Source organism: Polypterus senegalus, chromosome 9 (genome assembly GCF_016835505.1).
Source record: "Polypterus senegalus isolate Bchr_013 chromosome 9, ASM1683550v1, whole genome shotgun sequence".
Taxonomy (NCBI): Eukaryota; Metazoa; Chordata; class Cladistia; order Polypteriformes; family Polypteridae; genus Polypterus; species Polypterus senegalus.
In genome coordinates, this window is record NC_053162.1 from 160,706,756 (window position 1) to 160,732,696 (window position 25,941).

General features: G+C 37.0%; 1 protein-coding gene across 1 annotated transcript in view; it reads left to right on the forward strand.

The window, feature by feature from the left end:
* jhy (junctional cadherin complex regulator) overlaps positions 1–25,231 on the forward strand; it is a 105,134-nt gene extending 79,903 nt beyond the window's left edge. The window contains exons 5-9 of the mRNA XM_039764119.1: positions 7,487–8,166; positions 12,908–13,175; positions 15,219–15,305; positions 17,636–17,770; positions 23,978–25,231. Coding sequence (XP_039620053.1) covers positions 7,487–8,166; positions 12,908–13,175; positions 15,219–15,305; positions 17,636–17,770; positions 23,978–24,190 — 1,383 coding nt within the window. The 3' untranslated portion in view covers positions 24,191–25,231. The remainder of the gene's footprint in view (positions 1–7,486; positions 8,167–12,907; positions 13,176–15,218; positions 15,306–17,635; positions 17,771–23,977) is intronic.
* The last annotated feature ends 710 nt before the right edge of the window (positions 25,232–25,941 follow it).

A 25,941-nucleotide genomic window follows, 5' to 3' on the forward strand; every position in this document is an offset into this window, starting at 1 on the left:
CAGTTCTACAACATCCAGAGCCTTGAGGAACTCTGGGCATATCTCATCCACCCCCGGGGCTCTGCCACCAAGGAGTTTTTTTGACCACTGCTGTGACCTCAGTCCTAGAGATGGGGGTGCCCACCTCCGAGTCCCCTTGCTCTACTTCCTCATTGGAAGGCATGTTAGTGGGATTGAGGAAGTCTTCGATGTACTCCCCCCACCAACCCATAACGTCCCGAGTCGAGGTCAGCAGCGCACCATCCCCACCATATATAGTGTTGACACTGCACTGCTTCCCCCTACTGAGATGCAGGATGGTGGACCAGAATCTCCTCAAAGTTGTTCTCTATGGCCTCCCCAAACTCCTGCCATGCCTGATTTTTTGCCTCAGCAACCACCGAAGCCACATTCTGGTTGTCCTGCCGGTACCTATTAGCTGCCTCCAGAGTCCCACAGGACAAAAGAGTCCTGTAAGACTCCTCCTTCAGCTTGACGGCATCCCTCACTGCCAGTGTCCACCAACAGGTTTGGGGATTGCCGCCATCACAGGCACTGACCACCTTACGGCCACAGCTCCGGTCAGCCGCCTCAGCAATAGAGGCACGGAACATGGCCCATTCGGACTCAATGTCCCCCACCTCCTTCGGGATGTGGTTGAAGTTCTGCCGGAGGTGGGAGTTGAAGCTATTTCTGACAGGGGACTCTGCCAGACGCTCCCAGCAGACCCTCGCAACACGTTTGGGCCTACCAGGCCTGACCGGCATCCTCCGCCACCATCAAAGCCAACTCACCACCAGGTGCTGATCAGTTGACAGCTCTGCCCCTCTCTTCACCTGAGTGTCCAAGGCATGTGGCCACAATTCCGACGACACAACCACAAAATCAATCATTGAGCTGAGGCCTAAAGTGTCCTGGTGAAAGGTGCACGTAAGAACACCCCTATGCTTGAACATGGTGTTCGTTATGGACAATCCAGAGTCCAAGCTGTGCGTTGAGGTGAGCCCAACTATTTCTAGCCGGAACTTTTTGACCTCGTGCACTAGGCTCCTTTACCTTCAGTGAGGTGACATTCCACGTCACAAGAGCCAGCTTCTGTAGCCGAGGATCGGACTGCCAAGGTCCCCACCTTCGGCCACCACCCAACTCACACTGCACCCAACCTTCTTGACCCCTCCTACAGGTGGTGAGCCCATTGGAAGGGGGACCCATGTTACTTCTTCGGGTTGTGCCCGGCCGAGCCCCATGGGTGCAAGCCCGGCCACCAGGCGCTCGCTATCGAGCCCCACCTCCAGGCCTTGCTCCAGAGGGGGACCCCGGTGACTCGTGTCTGGGCGAGGGAAAACACCGTCCAAAATTTTTCTTCTTCATAGGAGGTTTACTGAACTGCTCTTTGTCTCATCCTTCACCTAGGACCAGTTTGCCTTATGTGACCCTACCAGGGGCATAAAGCCCCAGACAACAGAGCTCCTAGGATCATTGGGACACACAAACTCCTCCACAACGCTAAGGTGGCGGTTTGAGGAGGGGCATAAACAAAGTAGAACCAACCTAAAACAAGCAGTTCTTATTCGAAACTTAACAGTTTTTCCAAATTGAAAAAAATTCTGCAGTCCCTCAACAGTGGTGTGAAAGACATATTTTATTGCAGGAAGGTTGTGCCTGCTTTCATTGCAGATATAGGTTGTGCAACTAGTTACAGGGTTAAGTATTTGGGGGTCATTGCTTTTTTTGAACAGTGCCAGTTGGTTTTGGATAGCTTTGTTCATTCATAAACTTTTAAAAATTATTTGTTCAGTCATCTTCCCTCTTCTCAATGTTAGATTTTGACAGAAGACCTTTCATTGTCATTCTGTGTCAACAATTAGCAACAATATAGGAAACCAGGAGGGGAGTAAATATGTTTTCATTACACTGTATACACACTAATATAAACATGTATGCTTGTTTGTGTACAAGGTGAGTACATTTCAATAAATCTGACATATTTAGTTAGAAGACTTTGAATGAAATATTAGGCCCACTATTGTAAACTTGCATTTTGAAGTAATGTTTTCTAGTTTTAAATCCCTCTTAGTGACATGTTTATTATTATTATTATTATTATTATTATTATTATTATTATTATTATTATTATTATTATTATACTGTAAATGAAGCACTTTTACTATTATATATTTTAAGTTCCTCTTTCCAGTTTCATGCTTCAAGGATTACTGAGTTTGCCTTCTCTGCTGTAATAGCATATCCATTTTCTGCTATTTTCTGCAGCTAGGCATGCTTTTTGTATGTTGATAGTGGGAACATAAAGTGGACCACATGAGTGCTTGCTTGTTATCTTTATAAGTATTAAATGCATACTGATTGCAGTAGTGCACATTCCTGGGACCCGAGTTTGAATGCTTTTCAGATTTTAAGGTTGATTTAAAAGACATGGACATAGAAAACACATATGACATCAGAGTTTACAAGATACAAAGCTGAAACTGGCCTTGTTTCTCAGTCTGAGAGTGGCATGGCTGTTCAGTAAGCGCTGTTGACTAATTTATCAATTTATGCAGTTTAAATGTTCAATGTTTTTCCACATTCCAAAGGGTGTAAATGTTAGGTTAATTGGAAAAGTGAGCTGGCACAAGTACATATAATGATTTGTAAGGTCAGATTTTGTCCCAGTGCCAAAGAAAGGGCATTCCAGTGATCACAAGGAGCTCAGACCAGTTGGTGTTACTTCGTACATAATGTTGACCTTTTTGAGGCTGGTCCTAAAACAGCTACTGTATGTTTTGGAACATGTGGATCATCTGCAGATTGCCTGTGAAACACATATAGGTGTGGAAGATGCTCTGATCTACATACTCAACAGAGCCTACTCCCACTTAGGCAACCCCAGTACTACAGTCAAGGTAATGCTCTTTAATTTTTTCAGTGCTTTCCGCACCATTCTGCCTCTTTGACTGGAGAAAAAGCTCAAAGCTTTATATCTTGATGCCCCCACAATAAGGAGACTCATGTCTTTGCATGTACTGTATGCAGCAAGCGTCTGGAAATGAGTTATCAGACAGTAGTACTCAGTTTGTTGTTCTACACTGCAGTCTTCTGGGAAGCAACAAGAGCTCAATCTCAGAGCTCAAGAGATGTGCGATGCCTGAACAAACTTATCGGGAAAACCTGCTCCATGACAGGGCTTACCCAGGACACAATGGAACCTGTTGTGGAAAAAGGATGGTGGCAAAATTGGATACCATTATGAAAAACTGCCTCTATCTCCTTCAGGAGGCGCTTTTTATGAGCACTTTTAGCCACAGGCTCATTCCACCACGGTGTGCTAAGAAGCACATCTAGGGATATTTGCTGTTCACTGCTATCTGGCAATTCAATGCTTCCTCCCAACCTAATCTTTAAGTTAATTTTAAAATTTCTGCACAATATACATTTATTTATTGATTGGCTGTATTTTTGTCTTGTGAGTCTGTATTCTTGTTTCTTATGTTTCTGTTACTGTATGGATCTACATTTTCTCTTGAAATAAATAAAGTTTAATTAATTAATTCTAATAATAGTTAAATGGAATACTCAGAATAAATTAATGTATGACTAACTGTCAATGGAAAACACAAGGGTAAAATTAATATCCCAATAAGCACCCACCAGTAATTAAAGCTCTGCTCAAACATCAGTAACTCAGATCCAGCTTTTGATAACACAACCTCTCTGACTTCCTATTTCATTACTAATAGGGATGACTAGAATAAATTGGCCATTTTAAAGATTATTTAAATATATATTATCTAATTAAATGCAAAACAAGTATGATTTAAATTTATTTTGGAAGAATGCATATTAAATATAGGTGGCACAATGCTTAGATCTGCCTCACGGATCTAGTCCTTGGTTTGAATCTCATAGCTAGTCATGGTCTTTTTGCTTGTATTTGCTCTCCCTATATATATATATGGGATTTTATCCTGGTTCTTTTTTTACATGTCCCCAAAAAGTGTGCATTAGGTTTACTGGTGATTTTAAATTGGCCCCATGTGGGTTTGTAAATGACTGGGCCTTATAATGGACTGGTGCCCTGCCTATGGTTGCTTCCTTCCTTGAGCAAAACATTGGTGGGATAGTCTGTGGTTTCCATGACCCTGATTTAAATTAACTAGATTTAAAAATATTGTGTGTAGTAAAATTTTAAAATGTAGACCTGTATCTTAATAGATATGGAAGGAGATTCATTGCTGGGCCTCTTGCCCTTCCCTTCAGCAAAAATGTCCATCATGAATAATATGTGGCTTTATATTATTTGAATGAATCCTTCAGCTCCAAATAAAGTTGAAGACATCACAGGATAAAAATGAAAATCTTTATAATTTTTCATTCATTCAGTCTTTCATCCTGTTTCAAAGTCAAACCCTTTTCCCACTCACCATCCAACTCCAAGTTCATCACCAGACCACCATAAGTAGTGTTCTTCTAGAATCCCTTTTGTGACCACAAATGTCACACCGATCCTGAATGCTTTTGCTTTGTTAGAACCATGTCACCAACCATTCCAATCTACTTATGAAATTCATTTTAATGGGAGACAGTTCTTATTCTGGCATAACTGGTCAATAGTTGGAAAACCGCCTATCTAAGATCACATTTATAAAGTCACCCACACTAATTCATACAGGGCTTATTTACAGTTAATCAAACTCACATGAATATGGGTGGAAAGCTGGACTATTTGGAGGAACACCTACACAGGGAAATTTACAAACCTTGTCAGGGAACATGAAGCAGTATCACTAACCACTTCACAACTGTGGCATTCACAATCACTGTTTGGATAACATGTCACTGAGTGAATGGTTGAGCATTCTCAGTTCCTGCGATATCAAATAGCACGAATTTATGACCGTTGTAACCTTTAGAAGAAGAGGTATTGTGGTATAGTGGTAAATACCCCTGCTTTATGAACTCTGAAATTTCAAACCCACCATTTGTTTGTTCTACCTGTGTTTATGTAAGATTTCACTCCTATGACCCAAAAATCTGCAGTTTATATTAATTGGTAATTCTATATTATCCTTAAATCATTGAGTACTTGAGTGAGAATGATTTATATTATCATGCTAACACAGCTAAAAATGTGGGTGTTACATAAATTAAGCACTGAATTAGATTACATTTTTTAATATTCAATTTCCTTTATTTATTATGTTGACTTTTTTTTAGTTAACTGTTAACATAATCAAATGCTTATTAGTTAATTATTTATAAACCTTGGACTTTTCATAATCTGTCATGGTATGTATACAACTTTGTGTATTGCTAAGATTATTTAGAAATTGAATTATCTTTTCCAGATGTCCACTTTTATATGAGTATAATTATTATGTTAATATGAGACGTACCTGAGCCCTTATCCTATTATCATTGACCTTCCCTTGCTGACTGACCTACAATAAACATTCTCATCTAAAACCCATTCTTAATAGAATTCAATCATTTTTCCTTTTGAGCTGGAATAATTTTTTTTTTTGTAATCCTGCATTATTTTTTCATTAAAAATAGATATGGAGTTCTGTTTCTCTCTTTAAATGTAATAGTGAAGTAAATAGACCTTTGCTAAATTATAGTTAAGATAATATGCAATATCAATACAATTACCCTCATAGGTTTGGTATTAATTCTGTATTAAAAAAAAATCAATATATATTTAACTTTGGTTTCTGTGCTATATATTTTGATGAAATACATTTTGTTATAGACCTTAATAATGTATCTTCTTTATTACAAGTAATTCATTTTTAAGTTTTTTTATTGCATTATTTGTAACCTTACATTTTCCATCTTTTTATTTGTCATAATAATTATAAATGATAAATATGAATGTTATTTTATTATCTGGTGCTTCCTCACTTCTCCTGCAGCCTGAGTGCAAACCTCAGTCTGATGTTTGCATGTTTATGCCATATCTGTATGAAGATTTCTGTTTTTTCCAGTATCCCAAAGTAGTATAGGCTGGGTTAATTGGACTGTCTAAATTGTCCCTTCATAAGTGAATATGGGTGCATGTATCAACACCACGACCCTATAATTGGATTTAATGGGTTTAAATGTGGATGGATGGTTTGATGGATGGATAATCTAGTTTAATCAGATGCCATACTGGTAACACAGTCCCATTAAATAAAAGGACAATCATGGAGAAACAACTAGATACAGATGGTCCAAAATTTGTTTCACTGTTGTTAGAGTTGTACTCTGCATATGTTTATGAGGCGAACCCATGGTTATAGAGCTAACAGCCACAAGGGAGCTGTACATCTACTGAAGATGTAATTGGAAGGATCTATGAGTATTACAGTGTGTGCAGCCTGCCACAAGAGGTCAGTGTGCCTCATTAGTTTATTGAACACATTAGAAGGAAATTCTCCATGTGCACTGATTCACTAGGGAGGTTATGCGGGCTGAGTGAAAAAGCGGGCGAATCTCTGTGAACCACCAGATACCAATGCAGGAACCTTTTGTGTAGAATAGATGAGACCAAAGAAAAAGGGGAATCTGGTTTTAATAGCCCTGGAATATCAGGGCAGTGTAGTGTAGTGATTAAGGCTTTAGACTTCAAACCCTGAGGTTGTGGGTTCAAATTCTGCTAATGAGACTGTGTGGCCATGAGCAAGGCACTTGACATGCATGTGCCCCAACTGGAAAACCAAAGGAAATGTAACCAATTATATCATAAAGTTGTAAGTTGCCTTGAATAAAGGTGTCAGACAAATAAGTAAATGTAAATATTGGTTTGTAAGGGAACTTGAAGAGACATCCACAAAGATGGCCACGGGTCTTTCTAGATTTATTCATTAACTCTGAGATGGCTTTGGAGATTTACTAGGAAGCAGCCTCTGAATAGAGTATAAAGGCACTGCTGTGCCATAGCTCATTTGATCCTGGAGATTTTAGGTGAGTTGGGGCAACACTCAACTTGGTGAGGAGGTAGTGTGACCTTCATGAAAAGAAGAAGAGGGAGATCATTTGGGAGCTGAGTTGGGAATGCTGTTTGGTGTTAGAATTGGATCAGGTGCCCCACTGGGTAAACACATGTTCACAACCTGTTTGCTCAAATCCAGAGAATTTTTTGAAGGTATTGCCATTTTTTAATTTTGTTATTTTGTGTTTCTTCCTCAGTGTGTACCTGCTTTGTTTGGTTTGGCCTTTATAAAGCATTATTTTTAGTTAGAAAACATATTTTAACACTCACTTTTCCAAATGTTGTCTTATTGCATTATACCCCTTGTATTTTAGTTAGTAATGATTGGAACTGACTGAACCTGGGAAATATTATTAGTATTTACTATTATTATTTGTTAAGTACCTTGCTTGTAAGTATGACTTTTCATGTGTAAATTAAATAGAACTAGATGTGTTCATTTTAAACAGCTTTTCAATTACTTTATACAATCCTGAGACTATCTTAAGGAGCCACTTTGAAAATCAATGTCATGTCTACTTTTGTCTCTTACAGACACACAAAAGCAAACAGCTTGTTGCCAGAAAAAGAGGGGAACAAGACAGCAGCAGGAAGCCTCCACTTCCCCCTGATTCTAAGACTCAGAGAAGCAATAAACAGAATGGAGTCCTTGAGATTCCCCTCCAAGACAGGCGTCACAATGTATCTTTTAATGGCTCTCTCCATTCAGATCATCAGAACTCTGAAGTTTTGGTTCTTGATGACTTGAACTCCAGTCGTTCTTCAAATCTTGACAGTTCAGGCAACTCTATGGTGTCCACATTGCATGGTGCAAAAGTGAAGTCCTTCAAGCAGAAAGCACCCACTGTCAATTTGAATATCAATTTTGATGGTGCTGACATTCAGCCTTATGTGATTCAAGACCAGCAAAAGACTATCATCAACCTAAAATCTCCCCAAAGTTTATCTAGTAAAGCTGTTTATTGGTCACCAAGGACCATTCATGACTCTAGCTTTGGAAAGTATCCCGCTGGCCAGGATGTAATGGCTGCTTCTTATGCATGGCAATACCCCAGACCTCTTCTGACTGCACTTCCAGCTTCCCAGGTTCCTTATGATGAACTCTTAGCCCATCAAAAACATGCAAACCTCATGCATCCACAAAGAACTGCTGATGACAGATTTGGGATGGAACCCATAACATATGATAAAAGGATGGATCTTAACAAACAAAGGTTGGCTTAATGTTTTGCATTATATAAATATTAAATGTGTGTTAGCGGCTGCTATATCATTGATACAACTTATTTCAATTAATTATACATGTTTATGGCATAATTAGATGACTATTTTACTGCTTGTTTTGCTGGTGCTAAAATCAAACGTGGTGAGAGTATAGCACGCTGTACAAGAAGACAGTGAAGCAAACACATATATACAAATATAATATAATAATAATAACAACAATAATTATTAGGAATAATCAATAAACAATTTGATCACTAAACATACTGTACATGCAAGTAATATTCACAGTAGCACCTTCAAGCTTGTGAGAATATACAGTACAAGAGATGTATTCAACATGTGGCCTATGGACCAGATCAAGCCCATCAAGGGGAAGGTTCCAACCCTAGGGCAAATAAATTCCAGGACATGTGTATATTAGATCACACACTGAGCTGCGACATATCCACTTTCAAGAGGAACCCTCAACGACAACCTCACTGGCACAAAACAATAAGAATATGGTCTACAGTCAAAAGAAAATGTGCATCATTACTATAAAATTAAATATCTTAATGGTGTAGGGTTAAAATATGCAATGGTGCCATTTCTGTAACATAAACACTTTATATATGATTCGCTTTTAGTGTTTTATATCAAGTACAAGCTAATAACATTAAGTATAATTTGATAGGTAAACAGTTCCACATGCAAGTGCTGGGGCACTGGTAGAATGAAATAATGCTGAGAGCAAAATGTAATACAGCCAAGGTCTACCCTTAGAGATGCAGGCATGTCAGAACATATGATTTTGCACCCATGCTGCACAAGCTTCTCATTAGTATCAGGCCGATATATGAATTTTCACTCATCATCTAGCATAGATGTCTTATATAAGAGAAGTGAATTATCCCAAACACTTCACTACTTTTACTACATATTCAAATTAGATAAACGTGTGACCAAAATCAAGGCTTTTTTAATATAACCATATGTCTAAAACAGTTAAGTATTGCATTATGTTTTCATAGGAACCTTTATCCATGTTTGAAGAAACTGGACTATTTAAGTCTCAGAGCATAATGTTTGATTTCCAAGTAAAAAATATGTTCAGAAGCATTAAAGCCTTAACAAAGTTTTAGAATGCTAGTCGTTACAGGCTTCTCAGTCATAAAGTTATACCCCAATTTAAATATTATAGCATGTTGATTAGTGTTTTAAGCTGTTGTCTGAATTAATTGTGATATGTGTGAAATAGTCCAACATTCTAGTCCATTCTTAGTCATTAACTGTGGCATGAGCTTTAAGTCACAGCTCTGCTCAGATTCTTAAAAAAAAGACCTGACCCACTGTTGAACACTGATGAATTTATCAAATCACTTTATTTAGCATTTTAGTTAAGAATATTATTTATTGAACTCAAATGCACAGAGAATCTTAAAAGACGGTGTGATCCAATATTCTCTATGTCTGCATTAGAATGGTTAAACTACACTTGCATAATGCACTGTCAAGTCAAGTCAAGTCAAGTTGGGGAGCATGCACTGGTACAGTGCGTTGCCGCATCCACTACACGACCAAACAACTCAGGATCCTGGTTTTCAACCCCCCCTTTTTGTTAAGTACATAACTCCACATGTGTTCATTCATAGTTTTGATGCCTTCAGTGAGAATCTACCAATGTAAATGGTCATGAAAATAAAGAAAACACATTGAATGAGGAGGTGTGTCCAAACTTTTGGCCTGTACTGTATATATATGTAAATATAACATGTTCTGCATATGATTATGTGTGTGTGTGTTCAATTTTAATATATAAAGTCATTATCATGGAGTACATTTTCAGTATGTAAAATTAAACTTGTGCAGGTTAGATCAGTTGACAATAAAGAAATGCTGTAGTGTGAGTATTGGTGTGTCTGTTATGGACTGCACTTTACTTTAACGAGGATAGGTTCCTGCCTTTCTCCTAGTGCTGCCACATAGGGTTTTGGATGGCTAGAGACTAATTTTGGATTAAGAAGGATTGATAATATTATGTAAATTCATATATGTTAAGTGTGATGTTATACATTCAGATGTGTCTCCTATGACTTGACTGGGGTGCTCCAGCTGCCCAAACCTGACACAAGCAGACAGCAGAACACAAGTTCCAGCACAGCATACGTTTTTATTCACATGCGGAAGCGCTTTCCCTCACTCCCCACAGCAGTACAGTACAGTCAAGCACCAATATACAATTCCAAAGCACTTTCCTTGATTTCTTCCCCCCCCCCTTCTCTTTCATTCTCTCTTTCTCTCTTCTTTGCCTCCACTCCACCTCCTGCAAGCTCTGTCCACCTCCCTCCTGACTGTGGTTCCCAGAGTAGTGGCAGCTTCCTCCTTTTATAGAGAACCCAGAAGTGCTCCAGGTGTTCCCGTGATCTTTTTCTGGCAGCACATTTGGGTGTGGTGGAAGTGCTGCACCGATGAGCACCCATTGAACCCAACAGGGATGTTCCAAACTCCCAGGGAGCCCTGTGGGAGTTGGGTCTGAGGCACCACTGCAACCCATTTCAGCTGCCACCTTGCAGCCCCGTCTTTTTTTTTCTAGTTTTTAGTCAAACATAACTAAATTCAAATCAACCCCTGCCTAAGAGAAAGAGAGGAAGGCCAACAGATAGAATAAAATAGGGAAGAGAATCCTTTTCCCCAGTATAAATGCTTATTCTAAAATGTTATTGATTAGATCCTGCCAGGTTTTAAAAAATGTTTTGTAAGTGAGAATGAGATTTTTTCAAATTTTAAATAGTATATAACATCAGTTACCCACTGACTTAAAAGAAGAGGTGGGCTAGGATTCTTCCAGTTGAGCAAGATAAGTGTGCATGCTAGTAGTGAAGTAAAAGCAATTGTAGTTTGTTTGTCCTTCTACACTCCGCTAAATCCTCACTCTACTCCGGTCCTTCCATAATAATCGCATCCCGGATGGGCAACGGTCCTGACCATCTGCAGCTCTTCATATATGTTGTATATGACTTAGTAATTTGGCACCACATAATAACATATTTATGTATTTAGATGGTTATTGATAAGTTAAGAGAGGATCAAGCAGTTAAATAATAAAAATGGTTTAACAGTTGATTTTGCCTTTACATTTTTGCATTTTTTTTTTCAAAAGTACTTACTGTTAAAGGTATTACATGAAGGTTAAATAAAGTGTTTCTGTTAAACGGCTGAGTATTATTTTATTATACATATCAATATGAAAGGCAGTTACAGTAATGTTACTCATGATTCTTTGTGCACATGTTGTGTAAAGCTTGATTATTATGTTTGCACAATTGCTTTTACCATTATTTTGAAAATATAAGCACTATGAAAGACACCTTTTAAAAATGTTTTTACTGTGCTATATTATATACTTGGTAATAATTAGTGTTGTCTTAAAATGTAAGGACCCTAGGCAAAGTAGCTTCCAAATTTCTAGCTCTTTATTCTTGTTTGACTTTACTACCAGAAGATGGCGCAAGTTTCCTCACTTCAGTCTTCACTTGTTCATAGAAACTAGATATATAATCAATGTGATCTTGTCAAGTTGTAATGAATGAATAACCTGTGCCAGAATTTTTTAAAAGTTCAGTAGCTCTTACATTTATTAAAAAAAAATAAACTGTAAAGTAATAAAATGAATAATAAAGCAAAAATAAATAAAATAGTGAACAAGTTAAAAGTAAGAAAAATAAATATAACTTACTGTTTATTTATGGTACTCTGCTCTGTCTGTCATAATCCCAAGATGTGGTTGGGCATATGATTTCATTGATTTTGTTATTCTAACCTGGCTCTTGTAGGTGCATGTGTGGTAGAACCCAATGATAGTCTGGTGCCCCACACAAAGTTGTTTTCCTTTTTCTTATGCCCAATTGCTTCTTTTGCACCCTCTGTGACCCCATATTTGGATTACATAGTTATACGAGGGACATTCAAAAAGTTTCCACACTTTTTTATATTCGTTGGAAACGGTGAAGGCAGGAGGAGTAGTAATTGAGCTTTAAAAAGTTGGTACGACGCTGGGAAAATTGCATCGCAAACGAAGGTGACCATGTAGAAAGATTATGTAATTTGTTTTTGAAATTCTTAATAAATAAAGTTAAAAAAATTGTGGAAACATTTTGAACATCCATTGTAAATATGAATGACTGGATTTATGATTTATAATTGAATTTCTTAAAGATAATTTTAAAATGACAAAAATGTATGCATGTAGAAAATAAATCATTCATAATAAAAATAAACAACAGCATCCATTTTTGCTATATTTAACGCAAAAGGCAGGTAATGAGCAGAGATGGGATTCAAGCATACAACCATACTACCTCACTCAGAATTGTCTAAACTTGACAATTAACCCGTGCAAAACACAGGCAGAATATGAAAGCCCAACTCAGAAGTCAGTATTGCTAGGCATTACACCATCTGCAAGGTGACTTCATACTTTTTAAACCATAAATATAAGTAAAAGATGAATAGGTGATTAAATACAATAACTATAAACACTATAATGTACATGTAAACCTTTACAGTATAATTTTAATGTACAGTACATATTTCTTTCACCAAGGATGGAACAATAAAACATTTATCAGGACTTTGTGTATATATAAACAACAAGTAATCAGTTTAAAATTAGATTAAGGTTTAACTTATTTCTTCATTATAGTTATAAAAAACTTAATATTCTTTAAATTGTATCAATGTTTGTTTCAGATTCTCCCCACTGTCTCACATGCAGTCCAGCAACCAGCAGTTTGGAAAACTGGCCCAGCACAACCAGTGGCAACCCAGCGGCCATCCCGAGCAAAAGGTGAAAACGTACACTGTGCTGCCCCCCATTGCTCACACAAGTGGTAGCGATTCCAACCTTAATGAGCGGACAAGTGAGCGTTCAGTTTCCAATCTACAGAGAAGCAGCTCAGAGGGCTACCTTGCACAAATGGAAAAACAGAAGCAGTTGAGACATAAAGTAACTTATAAGGTTTGTATTTGATAGGGTGTGCTTATTGAAAATCATTTACATTTTTTTCTGTCAATATCTTTTGAAAATGTCTTTTTAATTTGTAAGACTATTTCAAGGAAATTATCTTTATACAGCAATTTGTGGTGTATTCTTTAATTGTTGGAAATTGCTGCATGCAATATTAAGTAATAATCTGTGACTGGCTTAGACGTTACATGGAAAGAATTACTGTAAGTTCAAAAGCATAGGGCTTATTTACTAAAGAGGAACCGCACCATAAGCAGAAATATTTTTTTGGGTTTGAGTTTTGCCATCTAAAACATTTAGAAATTTCATCAAAATTGACTACTGGAACACCTTCACTTTAGCTGACTTAGGATAAAAAGGAATGGAGGAACTTCGATGCTGTCATAGGGGTAGTTCAAGCTGACACCTAACGTGCATATCCTTGAAATGTAAGAAAGAATTGAAATATCAACAAAAAACCCAAATAAACATAGAAAGAGCCAGGCTGGTAACCAGACTGGTATTTGGACCCATGGCTTTGGATCCTTGAAACAGTAGCGTTAATCATAGTGTTACTTAATTATTTATAATTTCTTTTAAATAATAGGCAACATTTTTCATGAAGTGAGAATTTTTTCTTTTTTGCCATCCATGAGTTGCAGTCTGTATTAAATGAAGGCAAGCACTCAGGATATATAATCTTGATGTTAAGAAAAATTATTACTTTTATTACTGAATAGTCATGTGCATTTAGAGGCATGCCATCTGAAACAGTAAATCAAATCTTAGTTGTAAGGTACCGTTTTTAAACATACCCACTGCAGCTAATCTCAACAGAATTAATAGTAATGTGATTAGCAAAAATCCTTTTCTTGGAAACCAGCAGGCTACAGAGATGCAAATGTGCATGTAATCTGCCTCTTCATGCTTTGTGACAAACCAGATCAGGGCTAACAAGGTTGTTTTTTCTCTGCAATTAAATGGAACTTGTAAAATCATCACACCTGCCATCTTTCCAGACAAAGGGTTTCATGTATGGCTTGAATACAATGAAGATATTACTTCAGACAGTCAATGTGCTGTAAAACACAGATTAGAGTATAGGTTTTAGTGATGTACTGTCTATTTAGTGAAAGGCTTTAAAGGGAGAGTTTGACGCATTTTAACACATACTGTTATTGGCGGATGAGGGTTTTATTAATTATGGTTAACTTTATCTTCCCTCACATACCAATATAGTATTTGATCTAATAGTTTAGACTGATAGAAACAATAGTATTATAAATGTTGCCAATGTATTTATTTTCATTTAAATTTGAGAAATGTTTTTATAAAACATTATGTAACAGATATTGGTTTATAGATTGTTAAAATTAATGGAAATGAGCAGATGAATAAGTTTAGAATATTGGAGCAAATCAGCATGTAAGTAGCAAAATAAATAAAATTAGCAGTGAAGTAAAATAAAAAGAACAGCGAAATAGCCATGACCAAAGGAAGATTTAGATGTCTGTTTAAACCCCTCATGGAGCCAGTCTGATTTCAAATAATTGACTGCTTTGTTTTGTGATGTGCACTATGTGTATTGCTGACTCAGTGCTCAGCAGACCGGCTCTAGAGATTATTCCAGCAACATGTTGAGCAGCCTTTGCACTAATCACCCCTGCAGCTCAAGCATTTGCCATCTTTTTGGCTAATTTGTGTTTTGTGCCTGGTTATGTCCAAGATGATTGCAAGTCACTGATGCTCATACAGATGGAAAAAAAACCCCCAAAAGAGTCATTAAAGACATCAAAGATATTATATACTCAACCATCAATTTTCCTACCTATTTAATACACTAGCTTTGTAAGGCTCTGAATGCATCTGTTTTAGAAAAAAAAATATTTTTCTCTTTTAAATAAAACAACACCAGTGTTTCTGAATGACAATATTACTTAAAAAAGTAATGTTGTATGAGTTTTAGATGTCAAACCACTTTGAGAAAACTCTGTTATTAAACAATGTATTGGAGTCATGTTGATTCTGTTGAAATCCTTTTTTCATCTCCTGTAGCCTTATACTTTGACAGACTACGCAAACTTGAATCAAGAAATGAAGCTGGGTGGTCTTGGCCCAAACTACATGATATCTGATGAGAAGGTGAGGTACATAAATAATTGTATAAAAAAGAAAAAACAAAACTTATTCATTTTTTTATTTCTATATGATATGTTTGTTAATAGCATTAAAAAGGGTAAGTTAAGGTCCAACATAATATTCCTCAAAATCTCTCAATCAATTTCATTTTCATGGAAGCTGCATTCCACATTTGAAATGAGAAGTCAGAATATTTAGCTGGAGCACCCTTTTGAGTCGGATTTCCAACCCATAAACTTGGGGTTGGTCTGTCAAGTCTGAGTTAGTCTGACTTTAGATAATGACATCAATCCAAAATGGTGATGTACACTGTGGACTTTAGTGAAATCTATAGTATAGTACTATTTAATTACACTTCTGTGTATTTGTGTCTCATTAAATCAGTCACGCACACAGTACTGTCCATCTTGTATCTGTGGACATGTTAATATGTTGTTTGAATATGAAAAATAATATATAATGTGTTGTTATCAACTGCTATTTATTCCATTGGAGTAAGCAAAACAAATGATTTTCTGGATGCGTCCATAATGGTTTTCTGAATATTTTACTGGAACGTGGTTAACTCGAGAGTGACGCCAATCCCACGTCTGACATCCTACTTACGAGGTAAATGGAAAACAGCATAAGTAGAGAAGTAAGTTTAGTATGAATTATATTCACATCCAGTGCTGTATTTATATGCTGTACTGTCTCTCGAAATTCCAAGAAATATTTTTATTTTAAAAGGTTCAAGTTTTGTATAATGCATTTCGCACAGCATCCCGAGAATCGTGAGCTCCCAAGAATTTAAATGGCACCTGTGTGTTTTGAAGTTACACAATTCATAATATTGCTATTCATTTTCCTGATTTTTAGATACTATATTCCATCTATGTTTACAGTGTCATATTGTTAAATTGTTCATTTCTGGAATGTTATTTAGGTCTCGGTCACATGTACAGTGCTGCTAAATATTGCTTGATAACGCAACATGTGTTTTTAGTAAAAAGGATAGATGCCTTTTATCTTGTAGGACAGAGTTTGAAATCACTCAGGTATTTAGAGAAGTGTGTACAATGAGTGAAACAGCCAAGCTTCTTCTTTTTGCATTTAATTTATCAATAATACAACTCAATGTAAGATATTTTTGGAGGGAGGTCAAACATCAGCAATGAAGAACGTGTACATTTTTATTTTTCTTAGTAAAACATACAATGTTGGCATTGGTTTAAACCTAACCTTTTTCATTGTTTCCTGAAATAATATATATTATTTATTATTTTGTCCGTTGTTCTGAGGATACATTGTATTTTGGCAGTATTGTATTTCAAACTCTGCTTCACAATATGTATTGTATGTGGGTTAAATGTATCATTTCATGACTCGTAAGGATGTATAGGGTGTGGGGCTGTATTGTATATATTGGAGGATGTATTGGAGAGATAAATGTGCTTTGCTTCAGGTGACATTGTTTAACACATCTGCCCTAATTGTCACATACTGGCAAAGTGAACCAAGCACCATTTATGTTTAATGGATTACCAAATACAGAACACTTCCTTCTGAAATCATCAAGTCCCTTACAGATTCTGAAACTGGCTTTGAAACATAAAGACTCTTTTTCTTACCTGCCTGGATGACCTCTCAAAGTGGCACTCGTATACTATCAAAGCATTTGATTTTACCAAAGTACACATAGTCCTTAACATTGAACTGTATTTCTGAACTAATCCTTAATCTGGACAAAAACATGCAGAATTTTTGCAGATGTTTTACCACTAAATAAAGTCCATTAAGTTAGAGGTTAGACTGTAATTGTTTTAAAAATAGGCAGTCTTTTACTCATATGCTAGTATATTTAACATTTTCTTTTCTTTTCTATATTCCTCTCCTTTTTATAAAAAATATTGATGGTACAAATGATGTCTGTTTAGGAAATAACCCATTTTCCTTGTTGTGTGTGTGTGTGTGTGTGTGTGTGTGTGTGTTTATGTTTATGTATTATTTATCATTGTGCAATGTTGTCCTTTCAAGTCTTGCACCTTAAATACAATAATAGATGTTGCCAGTAATACATACAGTATGAGAGTGATAGCCTAAAATAAAGTAGGTCTCATTTTTTATTAACCTTCTATTTGTGCACTTCACGCCTTCTGAAAAGAAAAAGAGTGCCTACCTAATGGACATTGTCGTTCCACCAATGCTGGATCTCAAGGGTTTAACTCCTTATGAAATAATTGAACAAATACATAAATAAGAGCCTTTAGAGAAAATAAATAGAAAGCCTTAAAGGGTAATGTTAATTAAAATCCCTTTTGTAATATCTACTATGAAATCTGCTCCATTTACAGACAGAGAAAATGAAACAACAGAAAGAGTATTCCAAGCAGATTAGAGAGCAAAACCAAAAGATGAAGAGAAGCTCTATGCCTCCCGCCGCAAATACTGAGAACAAGCAAGAGAAAAAAAATACTGTTCGAGACAAGGTAAAGTACTGTCTGAACAAAGAGTAGGGTGCTAAAACATGAGTCTCTGTGGCTCCCAGTGTTTTTTGTTCTCCATTCTTAAGCTGACTGTCCTAAAAATGTGTTTTGAAAAAATAATATATTTCTTGTATAGATGCTTTGTCTGAAGAAGAAGAAAAAAAAAGTTGTTTCATTAACTAATTTTCTTAACTCGTGTATTCCTCTGTGGAGTCACTTGGTACTAGAGTCCATCCTGAGAACCGTGAATGTAAGGCAACAATGAATTCTGGAAAGTCCAGTTTATTACGTGGGAGAAAAACGAAGTGCACATGAATACAAGGGAGAACTTGTAAACTACACACATACAGGCACCAGGTTGAAATTAGAACTCAGGACTATGGATCTGTCAGGCCGTAGCGGTAACCACTCCACGACTGTGCCAGTCAGGTTATATAATGTCTTTCACATTATGCTGCATATCATCCCCGAACACAAGGCATGATTGTGTGTTTTTTGATGTATGTTTTAATAATTTAATTAAAAGATGGAATATATAAACAGACTTTAACTATGCCATTGACTCTGCAACTCAAATGAAATTAAAAATGAAACCATGCTACTGTTAAAACACTGAGATTCTTTGAACTTTAATAGACTATAACTAGTTTATGAAGGTTTTAGCATTTTTTCACAGTAACAATTAAAACAAGCAAACGCTGAGACGGTTCTACACAGGGTTCACTTAAAAGCATACTCACCCTCCCACTCGTAAAGCAATCACAAATTAGGCAGTTACAATGTCTTTGGAGGGTTGTAGAAACAAAACCCAAGAAGTACCCAGAGGAAGACCCACGCGGGCATTGGAAGAACCTGTGTACTCTACATGGACAATAACTGGGTACAATGTACAAATTTAGGGAGCTGGATGAATGATGCTGTAGTACAAACTGCTGTCTTTACCCATCTCAATTCAAAATATTCAGATGTATCAGTACTGTAAATATTTATTGAGACAATTACAAAGTGTATCTTTAACAATCCTTGGAGATAATGTGCTAAAAGTGACATGCATTACATACAGTTGTGCTTGAAAGTTTGTGAACCCTTTAGAATTTTCTATATTTCTGCATAAATATGACCTAAAACATCATCAGATTTTCACTCAAGTTATAAAAATAGATAAAGAGAAACCAGTTAAATAAATGAGACAAAAATATTATACTTGGTCATTTATTTATTGAGGAAAATGATCGAATATTACTATATTTGTGAGTGGTAAAAGTATGTGAACCTTTGCTTTCACTATCTGGTCTGACCCCTCTTTGCAGCAATAACTGCAACTAAACGTTTCCGGTAACTTTTGACCATTCCTGCACACCCGGCTTGGAGGAATTTTAGCCCATTCCTCCATACAGAACAGCTTCAACTCTGGGATGTTGGTGGGTTTCCTCACATGAACTGCTCACTTCAGGTCCTTCCACATCATTTGGATTTGATGAAGGTCAGGACTTTGACTTGGCCATTCCAAAAAATTTACTTTATTCTTCTCTAACCATTCTTTGGTAGAGTGACTTGTGTGCTTAGGGTCATTGTCTTGCTGCATGACCCACCTTCTCTTGAGATTCAGTTCATGGACAGATGTCCTGACATTTTCCTTTAGAATTCTCCGATATACAGTTAAGTCCATAAATATTTGGACAGTGAAAACTTTTTTCTAATTTTGGTTCTGTACATTACCACAATGAATTTTAAATTAAACAACTCAGATGCAGTTGAAGTGCAGACTTTCAGCTTTAATTCAGTGGGTTGAACAAAAAGATTGCATAAAGATGTGAGGCAACTAAAGCGTTTTTTAACACAATCCTTTATTTTAGGGGCTCAAAAGTAATTGGACAAATTAAAAAACTGGAAATAAAATGTTCATTTCTAATATATGGTTGAAAACCCTTTGCTGGCAATGACAGCCTGAAGTCTTGAACTCATGGACATCACCAGATGCTGGGTTTCCTCCTTTTTAATGCTCTGCCAGGCCTTTACTGCAGCGGCTTTCAGTTGCTGTTTGTTTGTGGGCCTTTCTGTGCGAAGTTTAGTCTGCAACAAGTGAAATGCATGCTCAATTGGGTTAAGATCAGGTGACTAACTTGGCCATTCAAGAATTTTCCACTTCTTTGCTTTAATAAACTCCTGGGTTGCTTTGGCTGTATGTTTTGGGTCATTGTCCATCTGTATCATGAAACGCCGCCCAATCAGTTTGACTGCATTTAGCTGGATTTGAGCAGACAGTATGCCTCTGAACACCTCAGAATTCATTCGGCTGCTTCTGTCCTGTGTCACATCATCAATAAACACTAGTGTCCCAGTGCCAGTGGCAGCCATGCACGCCCAAGCCATCACACTGCCTCCACCGTGTTTTGCAGATGATGTGGTCTGCTTTGGATAATGAGCTGTTCCACGCCTCCTCCATTCTTTTTTCTTGGCCATCATTCTGGTAGAGGTTGATCTTGGTTTCATCTTTCCAAAGAATGTTTTCCCAGAACTGTGCTGGCTTGCTTAGATGTTCTTTAGCAAAGTCCAATCTAGCCTTTCTATTCTTCAGGTTTATGAGTGGCTTGCACCTTGCAGTGCACTCTCTGTATTTACTTTCATGCAGTCTTCTCTTTATGTCCCAAGAGCCAGTTTCTGTAGCCGAGGATCAGACCGCCAAGGTCCCTGCCTTCGGCCACCACCCAACTCACACTGCACCCAACCTCCTTGGCCCCTCCCATAGGTGGTCCCTGGTGAGGAGTTCCGGGCACGTCCAACCGGGAGGAGGCCCCGGGGAAGAACCAGGACACGCTGGAGGGACTATGTCTCCCGGCTGGCCTGGGAATGCCTTGGGATTCTCCCAGAAGAGCTGGAAGAAGTGACTGGGGAGAAGAAGTCTGGGCCTCTCTGCTTAAGTTGCTGCCCCCGCGACCCGACCCCGGATAAGCGGAAGAGGATGGATGGATGGATGGCAGTCTTCTCTTTATGGTAGACTTGGATATCGATACGCCTACCCCCGGAGAGTGTTGTTCACTTGTTTGGCTGTTGTAAAGGGGTTTCTGTTCACCATGGAAATGATTCTGCGATCATCCACCACTGTTGTCTTCCGTGGACATCAAGGTCTTTTTACGTTGCTGAGTTCACCAGTGCTTGCTTTCTTTCTCAGGATGTACCAAACTGTAGATTTTGCCACTCGTAACATTGTAGTAATTTCTCGGATGGTTTTTTCCTGTTTTCGCAGCTTAAGGATGGCTTCTTTCACCTGCATTGAGAGCTCCTTTGACCGCATGTTGTCTGTTCACATCAAAATCTTCCACATGCAAGCACCACACCTCAAATCAACTCCAGGCCTTTTATCTGCTTAATTGATAATGACATAATGACAGACTTGCCCACACCTGCCCATTAAATAGCCTTTGACGCAATTGTTCAATTACTTTTGAGCCCCTGAAATGAAGGGATTGTGTTAAAAAAATGCTTTCGTTGCCTCACATTTTTATGCAATCTTTTTGTTCAACCCACTGAATTAAAGCTGAAAGTCTGCACTTCAACTGCATCTGAGTTGTTTAATTTAACATTCATTGTGGTAATGTACAGAACCAAAATTAGAAAAAAGTTGTCTCTTTCCAAATATTTATGGACCTATTTGTAATTAAGAATTCATTGTTCCATCAATGAAGGCAAGCTGTCCTGGCCCAGATGCAGCATAACTGGCCCAAATCATGATACTACCACCACCATGTTTCACAAATGGGATAAGGGTCTTATGCTGGAATGCAGTGTTTTCCTTTCTCCAAATATAACGCTTTTCATTTAAACCAAAAAGTTCTATTTTGGTCTCATCTATCCACAAAACAACCTTCCAATAGCCTTCTAGTTTGTCCACGTGATCTTTAGCAAACTGCAGATGAGCAGCAATGTTTTTTTTGGAGAGCAGTGGCTTTCTCCTTGCAACCCTGCCATGCACACCATTGTTGTTCAGTGTTCTCCTGATGGTGGACTCATGAACATGAACATAAGCCAATGTGAGAGAGTCCTTCAGTTGCTTAGAAGTTACCCTGAGGTCCTTTGTGATCTCTCTGACTATTATACGCCTCGCTCTTGGAGTAATTTTTGTTGGTCGACCACTCCTGGGAGGGTAACAATGGTCTTGAATTTCCTCCATTTGTACACAATCTGTCTGACTGTGGATTGGTGGAGTCCAAACCCTTTATAGATGGTCTTGTAACGTTTTCCAGCCTGATGAGTGTCAACAATTCTTTTTCTGAGGTCCTCAGAAATCTCCTTTGTTCATACCATGATACACTTCCACAAACGTGTGTTGTGAAGAGGAGACTTTGATAGATGTCTGTTCTTTAAATAACACAGGGTGCCCACTCGCACCTGATTGTCATCCCATTGATTGAAAACACCTGATTCTAATTTCACCTTCAAACTAACTGATCATCCTTGAGGTTCACATACTTTTGCAGCTCACAAATATGTAATATTCGATCATTTTCCTAAATAAACAGATGACCAAGTATAATATTTTTGTCTCGTTTTTTTAACTGGTTTCTCTTTATCTACTTAGGACTTGAGTGAAAATCTGATGTTTTAGGTCATATTTATGCAGAAATATAGAAAATTCTAAAGGGTTCACAAACTTTCAAGCACAACTGTAGTCAGTTTACATTTTTAAGTAATGAGTAACATAATGCAATACTGTACTTATTTTTTTGAAGTAAAAATACCCATGTTGCTTAAAAAAACAAATATACCTTAATGTGTTACTATCAAAGCTTATTCCCAACACTCCAGAAACAAAATTACCCTGTTATTTCACAGAAGTATTGCATTTATTTTCTAATATCACACACATGTGTTTGTCTGCTAACAGCTAGTGAGGAAGAGGTTCAGCACTTGCGTAAAGTGCAATCGAGTGAAAATACCTGAACAAAAGTTTTAAGTATATATTCAGTCCTGCATGTGCTAAGGGGTAAATTTAAGCATGCCAGTTGAGGGTCACAGGAAGCCAGTGGTCACTGCACCAGCACTGAGTATAAGCCAAGGATTAAACATGGCAGACCTGTACATAGGTCCTTTTCAGGGCCCAGTCACACAGCCAAGCAGAAAAGAGCATTCTGCTTGCAATCATGTGACACAAATGTTAAAAAAGAGTCATTTTATTTTTAATCCAGTTTTTATAAATACATCGAAACAGTGTTCATACTAAGATTCTTTAGGGGCTCACTTTGGGGATGGATGTTATTTATTTCACAGCATATGAAAGACTAAATGTATTCATGAAGCTTTTTAAAACACAAAACTTGCATGTTATTAAATTTAGCTGTGTTTCTGGTTGGTTTCACGAAGGTTCATATATGGGCTTAAGATTTAATAATAAATGCTAGCCAGTAAAACGTATAGTTTTTCATACAAAGGAAGAAAACATAATGAAAAAGTAATGCACTGTGTGTAGCGCCTTACATTTTATGATGAATATTTATGTAAATACTTAGTTACTGTTTTGTAGGAAATGAGAAATGTAACTGTTACTTTTAAAAGTAATATTCCCCAACACTGATCCTTAATATAAATTGTAGTTATAAAATTATAATATTCATTCTTCAATAGTAGACTTTTACGAAAATGCGGCTTATTCTGTTAGTTTTCAGAACAGGTCATCTTATAAAGCTTGTCATCTTAATTTATGAAAATATAAACTATTCTGGGGAAAATTCAAAACTTTTTTTTTATTTTTTTTAACAAATGTGCAAACTATCAATCACATGTCTTGCTGTTGTCTATGTTTGAATTGATGCCTAATGGTAAATTTTACACATGCAACCTTTTAAATTTATTGTTGAACAGCAACATTCAAAAAGACTGGAGGATTCCCTGTAGCTCCTTTATGAATACAGTTTGGGTAACAACTGGGAAAAGATAGCAGTATCCCTGACTGTATACGTTTTGACATTTTATTTAACACACAAAGAGTGTTTTGCTTCTCCCTTTATTGTATTTCTCATTCTGGGAAAGCAAACATCCCAAGGCTTACTTGGTATTTTTGCCATATTTTTTTTTTGTTTTTGTCATAGTACTTTCTAAAATATAATTAATGCAACATGGCCACTATAAATGAGTGAGTGAATGTGTATACTTAATTGGGCATGAAGATGAATGGAACTTAAGAATTCCTGTTATGTACTTTCTTTGCTATAGGCTTTGGAATATGCCAAGAATATTCGTAAACCCAAACCACCTGTCCAGACCAAGAGTACAAATGAAAAGCCCACCAGGGAAGCCTTCAGTGATCATGTACAGTACTTAGAAGACCTGGACCTTTCCCATCTGGCAACTTTGGAGATGCTTCAGAGACGGCATGAAGCAGAAAAGCAAGTTGTAGCCGGTTTCAAAGTCTTGAATGTGGGTTGACCTATTTTCAGGTGGGATTAAGATAGGATTTATAATCCCAAGCAAGAACATACTGTCACCTACAAAATGACACTGTGACAGCATTATGATGCACTTCCCTTGACACTTAAATCTTCTTCTGGAATTTGGTTGACTATTTGTATTTAATTAATTACATTTCAGTGGTCACAGAATAATTTATGGACATCACAGTTGCAGAATTTTTGTAATGAATAAATACACATAAACAAACACAACTGGCCCAGTGGTCTAAATATTATTCCATGGATTTGGAAAAACAAACAAATTCAAATGCATTTCCAGAGGTGCTCAAAGTAAAGCATTACTATTACAACTTGATTACAGAGCTGTTATATTCTTTATATAAATGTTTTTTCTATGACCATTAACCATGTGTAATTTTGTGTAATTCACATTCTTTGTATTCTTCTAAACAACAACAACAATAATAATAATAATAATAATAATTTGATAACATCATTTATAAGCCCATTATGTGCAAAGAAGCTATCTGCCACTTTTTACTGTTTAAACTGCAGCCAAGTCTTTCTTTTTGATTTAATCCACCAAAACTGTGTGCAATATTTTATGAACTGTAAAATCCAGTAAAATGTTAAAATATATCTGTCTTTATTTCTGATGGTAGCGGAACAATTTAAACAAAAACATAGTGATATGATGATTGCAAAATTCCTCATGTAACTTCTCTAGTATTCTGCTGTATATAGTGTATACATTTTAACTGATTGTTAACTGTTGGGCTTGAGTGCCTGCTAAAGCTGAACTGGAGGGAGTTATGATTTTTATTATCATTTTAAAATGTGTCAGAAATGAACAAATTGGTCCCTCTAGCCCCACCTACCACGTGACAGAATTGTCCTTGAACTATTTGGATGGAATGGCTTAGTTTCCTCATAGTCTCACACTCCAGTGATTCATTCCAATGTTGTGATTCACCATGACATCATAATCTATATAATATGCCAGTTATTGTACGTAATTATTGTTTTCTTATTTTATGAAATAATTACAGTAATTGCATGCATTGTTAACCTACAATGATCTCTGACTTATTTACTTTCAATGTATAAAAAAAAGATTTTATGTTACTTTTTACTTGTTCAAATCTACTTAATTGTTATTTAAACACTTGACTTTCTTAAATGGGACCTCATTCAGGGATAACACTTGACTCTGGCCATAAAAATAACCATAATTGGGTCTAGTCAATGGATTTAATTCTCTTTACTAAACTTTTACACTTTTTTTAACCTCATAACCTGACGGAATAAGCTCTGCTCACTCCAGAAAAAGCAGGGTCTCTGTGTCTGGTCTGATGTGGATGTGAGCAACACTGAGGAACCACAAGGAACATTCCTGTCTTCTTCTCTCTTCACACTGTACACCTTGGACTATAAGGATAACACAAGATTTTGTAATCTGCAGAAATTCTCAGATGAGTCTGAATTTATGAGGTGTATTGACAAGTAATGTTAGACAGAGGAGAGGAGTCAGGTGGAGAACTTTGAAAATTACCTGCCACTTAACATAAGTAAAACCAAGGAATTGCCTATTTGAGTTTGGCAGCACCAAAGAGCCTCTACGCCTGGTCACTATTCAGGGTAGAAGTGGAGGTACGTTCCTACAAGTTCTCCAGGGTCCACATCAATGACAGGCAGAACTGGTCTCGGAACACATGTAAATAATTTAGGAAATTATTATAATTATCCTTTTTTTTCTTAGGAGTCTGT